The sequence below is a fragment of the Mustelus asterias genome, chromosome 3 (assembly GCF_964213995.1).
Source record: "Mustelus asterias chromosome 3, sMusAst1.hap1.1, whole genome shotgun sequence".
Classification (NCBI taxonomy): Eukaryota; Metazoa; Chordata; class Chondrichthyes; order Carcharhiniformes; family Triakidae; genus Mustelus; species Mustelus asterias.
Window position 1 is genome coordinate 47,625,742 of NC_135803.1, and position 19,137 is coordinate 47,644,878.

Here is a 19,137-nt window from a genome sequence, read left to right on the forward strand (position 1 = left end):
TTACATTAATCATTTGCACCACAGATTAGCAAGACCATAAAGAAAGCAAAACAAATGATGCACTAGGCTTTTACAATACAGGATTAGAATAATTGATAACTAGGGAATCAAACCTAGGGTAGACCATGCTACAGAGTACTATGTGAAGCTCTGGCCTCCATATTATAAAAATAATTGAGGCACAGGAGAAATGTAGAGACTTACAAGTTAGTCACAGCCAAAGGGTGGCAAGAATATGGAAATCACTATCACAGGGAGTGATTAAAGTTAACAGCATTTAACGGGAAACTAGTCACAAATGAAGGAGAAAAGGATAGATGATTACAATGGTAGATTTAGTGGAGAAAAGATGGGAAGAGGTTTGAGTGGAACATAAATACTTGCATGGACTTAGACAAATTACTCTTATGTGCTTATATCCAATGCAAGTGGGGGCAAAAACTTGCCCTAAAGCAGGGCCCCGATGCAGGAATCCCAATTTTTGGTTGACACTCCATTCAGCAGGGCATCCGGATTCCTAGACTGGAGAATTCCCCCCCCAGCACTATGGTAATGATTGGCTGTCTGTAAAAATGTTACTTCCAGATGTTAATATATTGGAGAATGTACTCATTACAGTTGGTCAATATTGTAGCTCAGATACAGAAATCTATTTCAGGATTTACTGGGCAGTGTTCCAGGTACTATTGATAAACTTGGAAATGAGAGCTAGATCCTCCTTCAATTATAGTCTTTCCCTGCGGTAAATTTGACTTTGGTCTGGTTGAAATGTTCTATGATCTTCAGATGCTCCTGATAAAGGGAGGGGAAATGGTGCTGAGCTAACCACCATTAAAATACTTAGATAAAATAAATTTGACAAATGAAATAGAGGATCTCAAGTTGCATTTTTTGCAAAAAAAAGTTTTCCCTTCTCTTAAATCTCACAGGTTATGCTGCACCCTGTCCACAAAAAACATTCAGAAATAATGGGAGAGCACTGCTTGGATAACTCTAAATATTTTATTTTAAATTCCTAAGAAGCACATCCCCACTCATGGAGGATAGAGATCTAAAAACCCCACTGGATGGGGCTTGGTACGTAGTTGTATCCCACAGTATTTTAGATGCAACTTTACAGATCCAACAGATGTTTAGATAGATTTTGGGGAGCAAGGAAGAGACAACAAAATGGAAACACCGTGAATCTAAGGTGAGAGGTTCAATATTGGCAACTTGGATGTCCACACTATCAACCTACAAACCAGAACTGCATTTTGAACTTCTCCTTCCTCATTCTTTTCCGAAGATCTTGCTATACATTAGCCCTTTCCCCAGTGAATATGTACAACACAAGATGAATCAACATGGCTTCCAATTTCAATACAAAATCCTAAAGGAAGCAATCAAACATGCTTGGGGTGTCACAAGATAGGCAGCAGAAGATTTGTTGAATCTCAAGTTGGAAATCATATTTATAACCAATTTGGATATACATAGGATTAATGTGTATAATCAAGAACAGAACTTCTGTGCCTTCTAAGCAAGTCTCATTACCAACCATATTGTATAATGGTAGTTTTCAATAAAGACAATTTTAAAGCACAAGTTTAATTATTTACTATCACCTGATATGGCAACATGTCTTGACTTCAATAAACAAAGCTAATACTTCTCATTTTAGCAAAAACAACATTTCTAGGTAATTTCCAGAGAAATCTACCATATTTTAAATGCGAAATATTTGCATAATAAAGGACATCCCAGTTTTGGTTGCAGTAAACTTTCAATATTTTCTCCATTTGCATATAGGTTACAAGTAAATTGCTGCGGGCCAATGGAATCAGCTGAATACTTAGCGCAGGCAAAAATCGCGAGAGCTGGGGGATTTGTACAACTCAAGTTCCATAACTTGTAAAGATCAGCACATTACAAATTTATTATTTCATTTGTTTTGATTCAGCTATTTTTGCATTGCACATTAGGAAAATAAAACAAACGCTGGAGAGTGGCTCATTTCAGAAATAAAATGCTCATTTTTAAAATCCCATTGACAATAAATTGCTGATCTAATCAGCAAATGCTGGGTGAAACAAGCAAGCAGAAATAAGATGAAAATTTTATGCAGTAATTGAAAATAGGCTTTAAAATATTGTTGCAGTATTGATTGCAAAAAGTTTTGTACGGCACAACAGTTCATTTCAATCTTTAATTATTAATTTGCTAGCTTACTCATCTATACAATAAAGATTTCAAAGTATATAATTACATTGATCCTTTTAGTCATTTGGACATTACATACATTAAATACATCCTGGGAGTGTTTCAGAGATTACAGTGGATGGAGTGAATGCAAGTAGTGAGTGCAACTTGTTTCAAAACTGAAGGGCTTTGTGTGATATTTATAGCTTACCCAATGCATTTTAAGCACAAGGACATTGCGACACGGGCACAAAGAGGTCTCATAAATGGAAACAATTCACCTTCAAACTGGACTTTCTTGTCTATAGAAAGAATGCTTAGAGGGTGCTGGGAACTAGATACAGGAGTGTGTTTCATCATGTGCTAAACACAAGAGCTGGGGTCTTCCTTGAAAGAAAATCTCAGCAGCAGTTATTATCCCTCCAATAGGAAAGCTGTGGACAAATAAAATCGGAAAAATTTTAATTTCTTGAGGAAAAGAATCCCTGCTCCTTCGTACTTGAAGTTTACCAACCTATGTATGCCCATTGCTTCAGTAATAAGCAATGTTAAGTCTTGTTACAAAAGTACACACTTTCAATTCACTATTACAATTTGGTGACAAGCTTGCAATTCAGCAGCTGTGATGTCGTAAAGCTCAAAACAATACAGTACATCTAGATAGGCCACTGATTTCAACTGCAAACAAGGTTCAGACAAGAAATTTTATGATGCAAAACGACATCTTGAATGACAACTAAGTTGCACAAAAGCTTCACAACTATCATTACACTGTGGGGCGGCACAGTAGCAGTGGTTAGCACTGCTCCAGGGACCCGAGTTCGATTCCCGGCTTGGAGTCTGCGCGTTCTCCCAGTGTCTGTGTGGGTTTCCTCCGGGTGCTCCAGTTTCCTCTCTCATTCTGAAAGATGTGCTGCTTAGGTGCATTGACCCGAACAGGTGCCAGACTGTGGCGACTAGGGGAATTTCACAGTAACTTCATTGCAGTGTTAATGCAAGCCTTACTTGTGACTAATAAATAAACTTTTTATTAAAAACTTTAACTTTTACAAGTTTTCGGCACAACATCATGGGCCGAAGGGCCTGTTCTGTGCTGTACTGTTCTATGTTCTATGAATGAAATAACATTAAAGGCAGGACAACTTTCAAAATTGCAATAACGTCAGAGCTATTTATGTTATCAACTCTTGAAATTATTCAAAGAAATTGTGGTGGTGTTCTCATTGGAGACAAGACTAGAAGATATAGGAGCAGAATTAGGCCTTTCAGCCCATCGAGTTTGCTCCACTATTCTATCACAGCTGATGTGTTTCTCAATCCCATTCTCCCGCCTTTTCCCTGTAACCTTCGATCCCCTTACCAATCACAAGACCGGTTGGGGCAGTTGAGGAGTCAAAGAGGTAGCAGAGGGACACAGCTCAGTGTCTTCTGCATGCATGTGGCAGCCAATGCCATGTCAGCAGGTGATATCCTCAAGGCGTGGCTTGTAGATGAGGAAGAGGCAGGGGCAAGAACAGATCTTAACACTGGATGAGCAATGCAGAAGAAAGGCATTGATGATGCTGCTCTGGTTACAATGGAAATAGTAAGAGTGGAACCAAACATGGCAGTCCCACTGAGCTGAACAATGTAGGAAAGGATCATGTCAAAGACTGCAGAGAGGTCACAGAAGGATAATGCAGTCAATCACAACCATGGAAAATGTTCAGTGTGACTTTGGCCAAGGCTGCTCAGTTCCAAGGTGGGGGCATAACCTGATCATTGAGATTCAAACAAAGATTGTAAGAACAAAAGAAGCCACGAATTGAGAAGCTAATTAGTTCCCATATGTCCAAGACTGAATCTAAAGAATGATAAATACCGTCAGTTAGTCAGCTAAAACAGATTTAAAAATGGAAGAAAAAAAGATAGTTGCAAATTACTGCCCTTACAGGAATATGTTTTTCTTTGATGATCACAACAGTTTTGAAATGGAGGGAAGGATACGATTGAAGAGAAATTAAACAGTTACAATGGTCAGCTTCTCCACACAAAAAAAAATAATTTCAATGAAATGAGTGGAAGTGAAAAACAGAGACTTGAATGGATTGCCTCAACCTGAAGTGACCCAGCCGTATGTTCCTCTTACTTGTGCAAGAGCAGGGTTTAGGATGACTGTTGATAGTACTGAAGAAAAGCCACAATTGTGTATGTTCTCAACGAAAAAGGCATCAAGGTGGACATGTGACAATGCTGGAGCAAAGACTGGCTGCACAAATGGTGGGCAAAAAAGCCATAAATGAGATTTTAAAAGTGCATTTGTAAATGATTTAGGAGTTTTTCTTTCAGGGTTAAGGGAAGTGGATGATGAGATACGAAGCATGATCTGATTAGCTTTTAGTGGTAATGGCCATGGGAGATGGCATGGAAAAACATGACTGAGTGAATGGTGGACATGGAGAACAGAAATAGAGTCATACAATGCAGAAAAGGGCCTTTGGCCCATTGAGTCTGCGCCAACAATATCTACCAGAAAAGGTGTGCTAATCCCATTTTCCTGCACTTGTCCCACATCCTTGAATGTTGGGATATTTCAAGTGCTCGTCCAAATAATTTTTTAAAGGTTGTAAGGTTTTCAGCCTTGACCATCTTCCCAGACAGTGCAGTCCAGATTCTCATCACAGTGAAAGTTTTTCTCAAATTCCCTCAATGTCCTGCCTCTCACCCCAAAACCATGTCCCCTCATGATTGACCTCTCAACCAAGGGAATAGCTGCTCCCTACTCACCCTGTCCATACCCCTTATAATTATATACACCTCAATTATGTCCTCCCACCCCTTAGCATTCACTGCTCTCAAGAAAACTATCCAAATTTATCTAGTCTCTACTTATAGCTCAAGTGCTTCAACCCAGGCAACATCCTGGTGAACCTCCTCTGTATCTCCTCTAGTGCTATCACATCCTTCCTATACCAAGGTGACCAGAGCTGCACACAGTACTCCAGCTGTGGCCTAACTAATGCTCTGTACAACTCCAACATTACCTTATTGCTCTTACATGCATATGCCTTCTTCACTATCCTATTCATATGCTCTGCCAACTTCAGGGATCGATGAATAATTACCTGTGTTTGAGCTTCCCTGTGCCCTGCCATTCATCCCTTCATCTTGTTTCTTCTGCCAAAGTGCACCACCTCGCACTTATCAGGGTTAAATAACATCTGCCATTGCTCCACCCATCTGACCAACCCATCCTGTAACCTACAACCATCTTCTTCACTATTAACCACCCTACCAATCTTGGTGTTGTCTGCAAATTTGCTCAACATTCCCCCCCGCCCTCCCCCGCCCACCTTTTTATCTATATCAGTTATGTATAAAACAAACAGGAAGGCTCCCAGTACTGATTCTTATGACATACCACTGGACGTTGGCATCCAGTCACTCGAACAGCCTTCTACTATTGCCCTTCAAGTTCTTTTACTAAACCAGTTTCTGATCCATCTCACTAAGTTTCCCTGAATCCCATGTGATTTAACCTTCTCAATCTCCCAATCTCCCATGTGGGACCTGGTCAAAAGCTTTGATATGATCCACTTATAAACTACATCAACTGAACTTCCCTCATCCACACACTTCAATCACATTTTCAAAGAATTCTAACAACTTTGTTAGGTATGACCTCCCTCTAACAAAGCTATGCTGACTATCCCTAATTAACGTATGCCCTTCCAAGTGAATCTTAATCCTCTCCTTCAGAATTTTCGCCAACAGTTTCCCTACCACGGACACGAGACTCACCGGTTTGTAAGTTCCGAATTCATCTCTACGACTTCCTGTGTCAAACCATGCAACTTCCTCAGTCCCTCTTCCCAAATTCTGTACCTACATTCTCCTAAACCAGAGTGAAGACCAAAGAGAAGTATTCATTTAACACCATTCCAATATCCTGCGGCTTCACACACAGATTGTCCCTTGGTTTCTAAAGGGCTCTACTCTTTCCCTGGTTAACCACCTCCCTTTAATGTATTTCTAAAATACATCTTAGGATTCTCCCTAACCTTGTTCACAAGTCCTTTTTCCTCTTCTAATTGCTTTCTTAAGTTTCCTCTTGCACTTCCTATATTCCTCTAGGGCTGCAGCTTAAGTGCTCTTTTTGGACTTGCAAAAAGCCTTTCTCGTCTTCCTCATCCAGTCCCGAATTGTCCTAGACATCCAGGATTCCCTGAAATTATTGCTCCTATATTTCAAAGAAGACAAAAATCCAAGGTGGAGTTGTTCAGTGTAGAAGTAGAGGTGTCCTCAATGTGGTGATAAACTTACAAGGCAGGATGGTAGAAATTAAGATTTTGAGCCAGAAGAAAGAGGGAAGCAGGACAAGAAAGTTCCAGTGTAGTGGAGAACAGACCAAGCTATGATTTGATGACAATGGCCACAAAAACAATGAGACCTGCACAAATTGCTTATTCCTGCCAGTAATTAATAATACAGCACCAGTCATTTGTACAATATACTGAAATAATGTGAATTCCCTATGCATAGTTAATCAAGAATCACAAGATGTGTAATCAATTTCACTATACCACTTCCTGGCATCAATGCCAAACGTCAATACATAATAACAGTACCATACCAGCATACAGAATGAACAGGTTGCTAATGTTTCAGGGCAGACTAGATGCAGGCGACCCACATGCGTGTATATTTTAGTTTATCTACTGGCTACACATTTGCCAGTTGTACGACTGTTCCACTTGGATGCACGATTGGATTCAAATTAGAAAGATTTTCTCCTGAACTGGAATTTCAACTATTCCATTAAAAAGAGACAAGAAGATTACTGGAGGTTTAAATTTGAGCAAACAAATCAAATCGCCTTTCCTCCCTTCCCCACCCACAAAAAAGTTATTGCGACAAGCATTTCTGAAAAATTCAGTCAGAGCGTCTGGCCCAGTACAAAGATAGCCACTTGGTTTAAATTCATTCTTGGGACGTGGACATCACTGACAAGGGCAGCATTTATTGCCATTAAGTAGATGATATTAACTTTTTGAAAATACAAGATTAGTGGCGTGCTGGACCATTTCAGGAGGGCATTGACAGTCCACATCATTATGTGTCTGGAGTCATATATAGGTCAGACAGCACCAGAATATCATTTTTCTTTCCTTGAAAAATGGATATTAGTGAACTAGTCGCATTTTATGTTAAGTAAATAGTTACATGTTTATTAATTCCAGATTTAATTAATTGCATTTAAATTCCACAGCATTACTAGTAATGTAAGCCTACTTGTGACTAATAAATAAACTTTAACTTTTAGTAATATCACCACTATACAATCATTTCCATTTGACTGCAAAACACTTTGGAAATAGAAATGGAACAGTATAGCTTTATTTGGGTCATCAGGTCGACACAGCTTCTTTCCAGCAGTGATCTAGTTAGTTACACATTTTCCCTATATCCCTACCACATTTTTTTTCTCCTCCAAACATACATCCAATTCTCTTTTCAAGGATACTAGTGAATCTGTATCTACCCTCCCAAACTTAACCACTCCTTTCTCTAATGTCCCCTCTGGTTCATTTGCCAACGATCTTAAGTCTCTTCCCTCAGGTACCAACCTTGCCATCCAATGGTCAGTTTTGTTTATGTAAACATCTGCTTGTTTTAAACATATTAAATCTGATCTTACCCATTCTTGTATGAAGAGAGACATGTGTGTTGTGGCAAGAGTTGGAAATATTGTTTATACTAAGGCAGAATGTCACAATTTACATCACAACATACTCAGGTTTTTTCAGCGAGCTACCTGTGCAATCTTCCCACACTGTCAATTTTTTTTTGGCAGTCAAGAGTTTCATGCCGGTTTGGGGTGGGGGGGGGGGGGAGCAGAGCCCAAGCTTATTGGCTGCCGACAGCTCAGAGCGCCATTGCACTGACTCCCCGATCTCCCACCGTACTGGGAGATCTCCTGTCATCCCTCCCCCCCGAAATCATCAGCAGCGTAACTCCCCCATGGCAACATGGGTTCCTGATGAGTCACTCATCATGACTCCCTCTGCAGCCACCCCATTTGCCAATCACCCTGTCATTCCAGTCATGCACACCTCTGGCTGCCAATAATCCCACCACACATGTCCCCCCATTGAACCTCACCCCGCACATCCCCCCATTGCCAATCAACCCACCATGGGCCCACCCCCACTCAGGGCCATCCCCTTGGCACTGCCATGGTGCCCAGTAGGCATCAGGTTGGCAATGTCTAATGGGCACTGCCCAGCCATGCCCCCAACCACCCAGGAGCTTCAATGGTCTCCCTCTCTCTTTCCCTCTCCCCCCCCCCCCCCCCCCCCAAGGCATGACCGTCTGGTCTCCATTGGGTGGGGACCATGAGTGAATCTCATCAGTGAGGGGGAAATGTTCAGGATGTCAGAAACAGTCATGCCGGACACGTTAATGTCATTAATATTTAAATCACAATCACACTCTTAAGCATGCTGGCAAAACCAGGCAGGGAAGATAGTTTGCTGCGAGACCAGTTCACACCTTGCTCACTAAAGATTGTGCCCCTCATGTCTTGAGCGAGTGACCCCTTATTTTTAAAGTTACCCCTAGTTCTTGGTTCTCCACAAGAGGAAACATCTTCTCCACATCCACCCTGTCAAGACCCCTCAGGCCAGATCTTAAAGAAACTCGGTGAATGGAGACTTTTAATGACCTTGTCCTTTTGTACTTGCCGCCAGTGCCTTGCTCAAACTGGAATAAAGGGGCTGAGTGAATAGGCACGTTAATAAAACCCCCTGGGGAATGTACACGTTGCGATGATTAACACCAACACCGAGTCTGCATGGACAATGGCAAACAGGAGGTCAGACTAGCTGTGTCCAGCGTAAGGTCTAAAGTGCAAATAAGCAGACCAGGATATCATGACTAATTTGATCAGTGGATGAGAGGAGGAGAGCCGCCGCCACATATTACACCTCTGAGTTAGAGCCATTAAAAATGTCACAGGATGAAGGCAACCCATCCTCCATCCACCCGCAATTTACAGGGAATTTGAGCTCCTGTCCACTGCCCAGGGCACATTTCAGTTCTGCATCACTCACCATGAAACCATTCTCACTGCAGCGAGCGACTTGTAACTAAACTGGCAGAACCTGGATTAGAAATGTAGCTTATTCGGTTAAAAATCACTAGAACATGTAGCACACATTTGGTAAAAGTATAGTCTCAGCCGGAGAACCCAGTAATGTAGGCGAGAAAAATAAATCTGCGTGTTTCATGTCCCAGTCCCTTATGAAAGGGCAGGACAGTGCTTCCTCATCACAATCTGTATGGCTGGTACCCGTATTATTCCTCCAACTTCCCCGGACCCCTCTGAAGGCATTCAGACACAACTAACTGGGGGGCTGGGTTGCCCAGTGCAGTCGCATCGAAACTTTACTATCGGAGCTTTCGCATCCAGTTAGAGCTGAATTTAGCGGCGCTATCATTTCACTGCATTTTCTGAAATTCAGTTTTGCGTTTAAACACCTTCAATTAACCACTGGGAACATCTCAAAGACTGGCAACACTAGACATTCATTGAAAAAGAAAGGTGCAAGAATTTGAACAGCCCATGGAATAAATAAATCAGTAATCCCCCCCTCCTCTCCTGCCCATGACCAATCGGGAGTTTTAATTGAAATTAAATAAAAATTGAGTTTTTTTTAAACCATCCTGAACCTTCAAAGGCGTGGAAGTGAATTGTAAATCCGCACGGCTACCCATACTCACAGCTTGAACATCTTTTCCATGTCCTTGATCTGTTTCCTGGTGAACTCTTTAAACTCTGTGTAAGGGTTAAACACTTTCGCCTGCTTGGGCTCCGTAGTCCCTTCATTGATACCCAGTCTCCGGGTGAGTTTAGCGGAGAGCTCGGTGTCCGCGTTACTTGTTACCGGTTTCTCCTCTGGCTCTCCCAGCCCCGTGTCCATATAATTGCTGTTTGCTGCCGTCTCGTCGCTCGCATCCTCTGTGGACATCTCCAGCATCAGTCGGCGCTGCAGCTTCTTGGCCAGCTCCTCAGATGCCATGCCTCCACGTGAGAGTTTGACAAGGCGCCCTGTGACTTACCACAGCAACAAAGCGTGTAACTTACTTAACAAAACTCCGAGCCGCCCACTCCCCCCCTCCAGCTTTATAACTGGAGGAAGGAGGAACCAGTCTGACTGATAGCTCCCTAAAACCAATGGAAAGGCTGGTCTGTCTCCCCCAACAAACCAATCAGCAGGAAAATGTTAATTTATGAGATGGGATTGGAGATGAAATATTTTGCGATTTCATTCTGATTACAGGACGCTGAAAAAGGCACACTAGGGGAATTTCACAGTAACTTCATGTCAGTGTTAATGTAAGCCTTACATGTGACTAATAAACTTTATTTAAATGTAAGCATTGAACCTACATCATAAAACTCACTGGAGAGTACTTTTAATGTTAATAATGTTCTGTTCCCAAACCAGAGAACGATTACACAGTAGCAAAGTGTTCATTTTCTATTTTACTGGGTTTCGGAAACATCCCAAAGAACTTCACATACTTTCCAAGTGTAATAATTGTTGCAATTTGTAGGCAAATGCGCAATCAAAATGTTCACACGGCAAGATCCCGGGAACAACAACAGTAACTAGCTTGCATTACAGGGTCTTCAATGTAACAGAATTGCCCACTTCATGGGAGTGTCATCAAACAAGACTTGACAGCGAGCCGTTTCAAGAGATGGTAGGAGAGGTGCCAGGGACATTGAGAGGCGGAAGGAAAGTCCGTGTGTTCTCCTTCACAGGGCTACCCGAGCCTAGACAACTGGGAAAGAGAGGCAGACAGCAGGAGTGAACAGTCCCATCAGTTAGATTCAGTAAGTGACTATCCCTCTCCTAGAATCTGGAAGTAGAACAGAAGTGACGTTACAATGATCTATAAAGTAGTAAAACTCTCCTCTACCAATAATTCAAGTATTGTTAGAGCCTTCCTTGGTGATGAGTAGTTCAGAGTGAGCACATCTTTGGGTAGATGAATCTATTGCTTGACTCCAAAATTTCCGAATGCCCCACTTCATTTTGCTTTTATACAGCATCTTTCACAATCACAGACCTCCCCAAAGCACCTTACAACCAATAGAGTACTTCTGAAGGCGAGTCACTGTTGTAATGTAGGAAACGCTGCAGTCAATTTGGACACAGCAAGTTCCCACAAACAGTAAAATGACAATGAGCAGATCATCTGTATTGGTGATGTTGACAGCTATTGACCAAGACACCAGGGACAGCGTCCCTGCTCTTTCTAATAATGTCAAAGTATCATTTACATCTATCTGACAGGGTAAATAGGGCCTCATTTTAATGGCCCAAATCTTCCAACATTCAGGTTAGTAAAGCCTGAACTTAAGTCTGATTTGAGCAGCGAGGGACCCTGCGTAAATCCTGGTACACACACACACATACATTGGAATTGCCTGGGAAGTTTAAAGTTCTGATGGGCTGATTTGTGCTGCCCAGGGCCCTCTGCTAATGTCTCTGTTCCTGAGCTCAGTGTCAGAGACTTGGCCCTGACACATTGCATAAAAATCCTGGAAATGTTACACTGATAAATACTTGGCTGAACTCAGTAATTAGTCAGTGTAACTGAACCCCCTTCTACTCCTGCCCCTTCCAATCACCCCTCTCTCCAGCCTGGACCCAACTACTCCACTAGCCCAACCTGATCCAACTCTCTCTCTCCTCCCCACCCTCCAGACCTGACTACTCTACCCAACCTTACTGCCCACCCGACCCAACATCGCATCCAGTCCAGACTACCCACCTGAGCCAACCACCCAGCCAATAGACTGCCCACTCACTCACTCATCCACCCACCCACTCACTCACCCACTCATTCACACATCTACCCACTCACCCTTTCATTTACTCATGGGCTCACTCATCATTTCACTCACCCGCACACTTCAGTAAAAGACTTGAGACCTTTAAAAACTTATCTGAATATGAAAGCTGTAAAAAAAAAAGTGGGGTGGGGGGAGGAAGGATGGTGTGTCTCCTTCCTTGGGCTTGGGTTCTTCTGTGCTCACTGAACTTACACTGGAGGGTGCACTGCCCATTTCTACTTCATCCAGTCCCAGCTGAAAATGGGCAGCTTCAGTAGCCACAAAAACTGGGCCAACGTCTCATCAGAAAGACAGCAACTCTCTCAGTGCTGCACTGGACTGTCAGCCCTACGTTCTGCACCTCAGTCCTGGAATGGGACTAGAACCTTAACTTTCCCTGCTACTAACTGAGCCGTAGTTAACATCAGCTGACGGTGACCTCAGTGATAAATGTGGTAAGGTGTAGCTGAAATTGAAGATAATTTGTAGGAGATAGTTTTTGACATGTAATACTTGTTTCGTGATTCTAGAAAATGGCATTAAGAATATTCAACGTCTTTATGTCTGAAGCAACCTTTGCCACAAGTTTTCATCATCCATTTCCAAGAAATTGCATTGTAAGCCCCATGCATGCTTTACTTTGATTATTTATCTGGCACCATTGGTTAGTACTCCTGCCTCTGAAACAGACAATTCTGGGATTAAGACCCATTTAACAACTTGAATAATAATATCAGTCATATGTAGGGAGTGTTGTATTGTCACAGCCATGTTCTTTAAATACAACATTAAACTGAGACTAGCTTGCTGGATTCAGATGGACATTAAAATTTCTACACCACCAGACAAACAGCATGTCTAAAGACACCCTTTTCTGAACCTTCCCCATAAAAAGAATCAATCCACCATTTATCTCCCTCCTGTGGGACATTCCTGTTTATAAAATGGCTGCTATGTTGATTACAGAACAAGAGTCATTGCATTTCAAGTATTCCAGTGTACATGCAGCGATGAAACATGAAAGGTCATCGGTTTTATAAAAATGCCAGTATTGTTTTCCATTCACTCATGATTAGGGTTGCCAACTGTGATTAAGATTTCCTCACATGACCTTCCCCACACTCCAGCCATTAGTTGGCTAACACAGTCATCCTTACAACATGTTACCTTCCTTAACCAATTGGAAAGCAAAACAAAAACTCATTAACTAATTGGATGATGCTTGACTGTCAGCTGGCAGCCATTTCCTCCATTTTAAATATTGTACTATCTAGTAAAGAAGAAATGTTCAAAGGTAAATGACCAAAAAAAAATCTTTTTTTAATGCCTCCATGATTTTTCAACTGGTGTTGCACACAGCCATGTTCCTGGAGATTGATCTTCAATTCTTGGAGATTTCTGGCCAGTTCTGGAGGCTTGACAACCAGTATGATCCCAGTAGAGAGACAAGAGCACACATGTTGCATGGACTGGGATATTGGGTTAGAGGCTAGGAATCCTGCGGCGAGTAACTCACCTCCTGACTCCCCAGAACCTATCCACCATCTACAAGGCACAAGCCAGGAGTGTGATGGAATACTCCCCACTTGCCTGGATGGGTGCAGCTGCAACAACACTCAAGAAGCTTGACCCCATCCAGGACAAAGCAGCCCACTTGATTGGCACCACATCCACAAACATTCAATCCCTCCACCACCGACGCTCAGTAGCAGCAATGTGTACTATCTACAAGATGCACTGCAGCAATTCACCAAAGATCCTTAGACAGCACCTTCCAAACCCACAACCACTTCCATCTAGAAAGACAAGGGCAGCAGATAACTGGGAACACCGCCACCTGCAAGTTCCCCTCCAAGTCACTCATCATCCTGACTTGGAAATATATCGCCGTTCCTTCGCAGTTGCTGGGTCAAAATCCTGGAATTCCCTCCCTAACGGCATTGTGGGTCAACCCACAGAACATGGACTGCAGCGATTCAAGAACACAGTAAGAGTTTTAACAACACCAGGTTAAAGTCCAACAGGTTTATTTGATAGCAAATGCCATTAGCTTTCGGAGCGCTGCAGTGGATATCTGCTCTCAAACAGGGCATACAGAGACACAAAATCAAGTTACAGAATTCTGATTAAAATGTGAATCTCTACAGCCAACCAGGTCTTAAAGATACAGGCAATGTGAGTGGAGGGAGCATTAAGCACAGGTTAAAGAGATGTGTATTGTCTCCAGACAGGACAGCCAGTGAGATTCTGCAAGTCCAGGAGGCAAGTTGTGGGGGTTACTGATAGTGTGACATAAACCCAACATCCCGGTTTAGGCCGTCCTCATGTGTGCGGAACTTGGTTAATACACATCTCTTTAACCTGTGCTTAATGCTCCCTCCACTCACATTGTCTGTATCTTTAAGACCTGATTGGCTGTAGAGATTCACATTTTAATCAGTATTCTGTAACTTGATTTTGTGTCTCTGTATGCCCTGTTTGAGAGCAGATATCCACTCCATCTGACGAAGGGGCAGCGCTCTGAAAGCTAATGGCATTTGCTACCAAATAAACCTGTTGGACTTTAACCTGGTGTTGTTAAAACTCTTACTGTGTTTACCCCAGTCCAACGCCGGCATCTCCACATCAGGACTACCATCGGCAATTCAAGAAGGCAGCTTACCACCACCTTCTCAAGTGCAACTAGGGATGGGCAATAAATGCTGGCCAGCCAGCGATGCCCATGTCCCACGAATGAATTAAAAAAAACTCCACTCCAATTCTCCAGCCCATGCTGCCCCTGAGTACAATTCTCTGCTGTCAGGACAACATTGCAGAATTAGCCCTGCAATCTATTTCACAGATTTTAATGCATGCGTGAAGCTGCATATTGAAAGCTTTGAGTTAGTATTCCAGGAATTGGTAATCTGTTAGAATGGTCATAGTAAGAGATTTGTTCCAGTAACCGATAAAGGCAAAAACAAAACGTTATAATGAATCTATTTCACATTGACCTTAATTTTGACACTACTGTGTCCCAAACTTTTGACCTATACATTATTCGATTTAGATCCTTTGGGAAAGACAGCTAATTACTGGGGCAATAATTCCATCCCCCCTCCCCCCTGTCCCCGCTCTTCCCCGTCACTTGTCCCACTAGCATTTGGTTGTAAAGTGCATTAACTCATATGCTATTGCAGTAATCTTTTTATCTTTTGCCCCAAAATCTTTCTAAGATAAGTTGTGAAAGTACATCAGGCCATGATAGCAACAATTTGTATTTATATAGATAAAGGCAAAACACTGCAGATACTGGAATCTGAAACAACGTTGGCCGTGATCTTACCTGCCATTTATGTCATGCTCCCACTGCAGCGAAGTTGGAGAATTTGGCAGCCAGCCAAATCTCCGTTCACTGCAGGGGGATGGGAAAATTCTGCCGACGTGAATGGTGGTAAGATTCTGGCCATTCGCTGTATTCTCTCTCCACAAATGCTGTCAGACCTGCTGAGATTTTCCAGCATTTTCTCTTTTTGTATTCATATAGCAGTTATATCATTGTAAACCCTCTCCAGGAGTTTCAAAGGTGCATTATCAAACAAACTTTGACACAGAGCTGCACAGGAAGGCATTGGATCAGATGTAAAATAGATTTTAATGGATGTCTTAATGGAGGAAAGAGAGACAGATGGATCGGTTTAGGGAGGGAAGTCAAGAGACCAGGGTCTTGGCAGCTGGAGGAATGGCTGCTAATGATGGACAAATAATAATTGGAAGGCCAGAATTGAAGGAGTACAAACATGTCAGAAGTGGTTACAGAGATAGGGTGGAGTAAGGCCATGGAGGGATTTGAAATCAAGGAAGAGAATTGTATGATTGAGGCATTGCTCAACCAGGGACCAACATAGGTCAGTGAACACAGGAGTAATAGGCAGACCGAACATAGTGAAAATTAGGATATGTGCAGAGTTTTATGGAGAGCAGAAGATGGGAGATGATCTAAGGAGATCCATCAAAGATGCCAAAAGACAATACCGGACCAAGTTAGAGTCCCAGGCTAGTCACGTGGACCCCCGCCGACCATGGCAAGATCTGCAAGATATAACAGGCTACTTGAAGGAATGTAAAATCGCCGGCTCCAACGCACCCCTCCCCGATGAGCTCAATGCATTCTACGCCCGTTGTGAGCAAGAGGTCAGCGAGAGCATGCCCTCCAGCCTGGAAGCCTCAGATGAACCTGTATCTGAGTTCACCGTTGCAGATATCAGAGCAGTCATCTCGAAGGACAACCTACAGAAAGCGACTGGCTCAGATGGGATACCTGGACAAGGACTCAGATCCTGCAAGGATCAACTGGCGGAGGTATTCGCAGACATCTTCAACCTATCTTTACAACAATCTGAGGTCCCTATCTGCTTCAAGATGATGACCATCATCCCAGTACCAAAGAAAAGCGAAGCACTGTGTCTTAATGACTATCGTCCGGAGGCCTTAACATCCATCATTATGAAGTGCTTCGAAAGGTTAGTCATGGCACGAATCAATTACAACCTCCCGGACTACCTGGATCCACTATAGTTTGTCTATCAATGCAACAGGCCCACAGCAGATGCCATCTCCCTGGCTCTGCACTGAACCCTGGAACACCTAGATAACAAAGACACCTATGTCAGACTCCTACTTATTGACTACAGCTCAGCCTTCAACACCATTATTCCCACAAAACTCATCTCCAAACTCCGTGGCCTGGGCCTCGGCTCCTCCCTCTGTGACTGGATCCTGAACTTCCTAACTCACAAACCACAATCAGTAAGGATAGGCAACAACACCTCCTCCATGTTTATCCTCAATACCAGTGCCCCATAAGACTGTGTCCTCAGCCCCCTACTATACTCCTTATACACCTATGACTGTGTGGCCAAATTCCTCTCCAATTCGATTTTCAAGTTTGCTGATGACACCACCGTAATGGATCGGATCTCAAACAATGACGAGACAGAGTGCAGGAATGAGATAGAGAATCTGGTGAACTGGTGCGAATACAATAATCTCTCCCTCAATGTCAAAAAAATGAAAGAGATTGTCATAGACTTCAGGAAGCCTAGTGGAGAGCATGCCCCTATCAATGGGACAAAGTAGAAATGGTCAAAAGCATCAAGTTTTTAAGTGTCCAGATCACCAACAACCTGTCCTGGAACCCCAGTGCTGACACTATAGTTAAGAAAGCCCACCTATGCCTCTACTTTCTCAGAAGACTGAGGAAATTTGGCATGTCAGCTACGAGTCTCTCCAACTTTTACAAATGCACCATAGAAAGCATTCTTTCTGGTTGTATCACAGCTTGGTATGGCTCGTGCTCTGCCCAAGACCGCAAGAAACTACAAAAAGTCGTGAATGTAGCCCAATACATCACGCAAACCAGCCTCCCATCCATTGACTCTGTCTACACTTCCCGCTGCCTCGGCAAAGCAGCCAGCATAATTAAGGACCCCACGCACCCCTGATATTCTCTTTTCCACCTTTTTCCGTCGGGAAAAAGATACAAAAATCTGAGGTCACGTACCAACTGACTCAAGAACAGCTTCTTCCCTGGTGCCATCAGACTTTTGAATGGACCTACCTTGCATTAAGTTAATCTTTCTCTACACCCTAGCTATGACTGTAACACTACATTCTGCACTCTCTTGTTTCCTTCTCTATGAACGGTATGTTTTGTCTGTATAGCGCACAAGAAACAATACTTTTCACTGTATGCCAATACATGTGACAATAATAAATCAAATCAAATCAAAAAGACTGGCGAGGCATGCCTTAATCAAGTGTAGAGTTAACAAAGATATGGATAGATAAATGCCTGTGGTCTTTCCAGCACCAAATACCACTTTTTGACCATTTAGTCCTTTCAACTTTCTTAAATATGACTACTTTCATTCCAAAGCTTAATAGTTGGAAGTTGGAGAGGCCAAGGGATTTAGGTTGGGATTTCTCACACTTGAGACCCAAAGGGATTATAAATTTGAAGTGCAGGGGAACCAGGAACCAACATAAGGACTCGGAAGACAAGTGAAATAGAAAAGCTGGTGTAAGGTAAGAAATGGGCAGCAGCAATTTGGAATGAAGTAAAGTTTATGGAAGATGGAGGATTAGAGACAGCAGGGAGATCTTTGGAATAATCAAATCTGGAGATGACGAAACTCTGGATGGGTGTTTCAGATTTGGATAGGCTGAAGTGGGGACAAAAGTGGAAAATTTGATGCAGGTAGAAGGTGTTTTTGCGAGACAGGATGAGGTAAAATAAAGGAAAGTTTATTTATTAGTTACAAGTAAGGCTTACATTAACACTGCAATGAAGTTACTGTGAAATTCCCCTAGTTGCCACACTCCGGCACCTGTTCAGGTCAATGTATCTAACCAGCATGTCTTTCAGACTGTGGGAGGAAACCGGAGGAAACCCACACAGACACGGGGAGAACATGCAAACTCCACACAGACAGTGACCCAAGCCGGGAATCGAACCCAGGTCCCTGGCGCTGTGAGGCAGCAGTGCTAACCACTGTGCTACCATGCTGCCCCATCAGGTATTTCAAACTCTATTTGTGATTGATACAGACATCAAGGGTTCTATCAGCGTAGCTCAGCCAGAAACAGTGACTGGGATGGAATAGTGAATCAATAGTAAGGATATAGATTTTATGCTGTTTTGCCCAATGTTTAGCTGCAGGAAAGTACAGATTGTCAAATATTGAATAGTGGATGAACAGTCTGCCATTTAATACACAAACTATTATGATGATACACAAGGACCTTTGACAAGGTCCCTCATGGGAGGTTAGTTAGGAAGGTTCAGTCGCTAGGTATACATGGGGAGGTAGTAAATTGGATAAGACACTGGCTCAATGGAAGAAGCCAGAGAGTGGTTGTGGAGGATTGCTTCTCTGAGTGGAGGCCTGTGACTAGTGGTGTGCCGCAGGGATCAGTGTTGGGTCCATTGTTGTTTGTCATCTATATCAATGATCTGGATGATAATGTGGTAAATTGGATCAGCAAGTTTGCTGATGATACAAAGATTGGAGGTGTAGTGGACAGTGAGG

The 19,137-nt window shown here is 42.8% G+C and overlaps 1 protein-coding gene across 2 annotated transcripts in view; it reads right to left on the bottom strand.

Annotated features, from left to right (window-relative positions):
* Nucleotides 1-10,319, bottom strand: part of efhd1 (EF-hand domain family, member D1) — a 142,770-nt gene extending 132,451 nt beyond the window's left edge. Inside the window, exon 1 of one of the 2 annotated variants that reach the window (XM_078208512.1) lies at nucleotides 9,943-10,319. In XM_078208512.1, the coding sequence (XP_078064638.1) occupies nucleotides 9,943-10,241 (299 nt within the window). In that variant the 5' untranslated portion in view covers nucleotides 10,242-10,319. The remainder of the gene's footprint in view (nucleotides 1-9,942) is intronic. The other variant, XM_078208519.1, reaches the window with a different exon arrangement.
* Nucleotides 10,320-19,137: the final 8,818 nt, after the last annotated feature.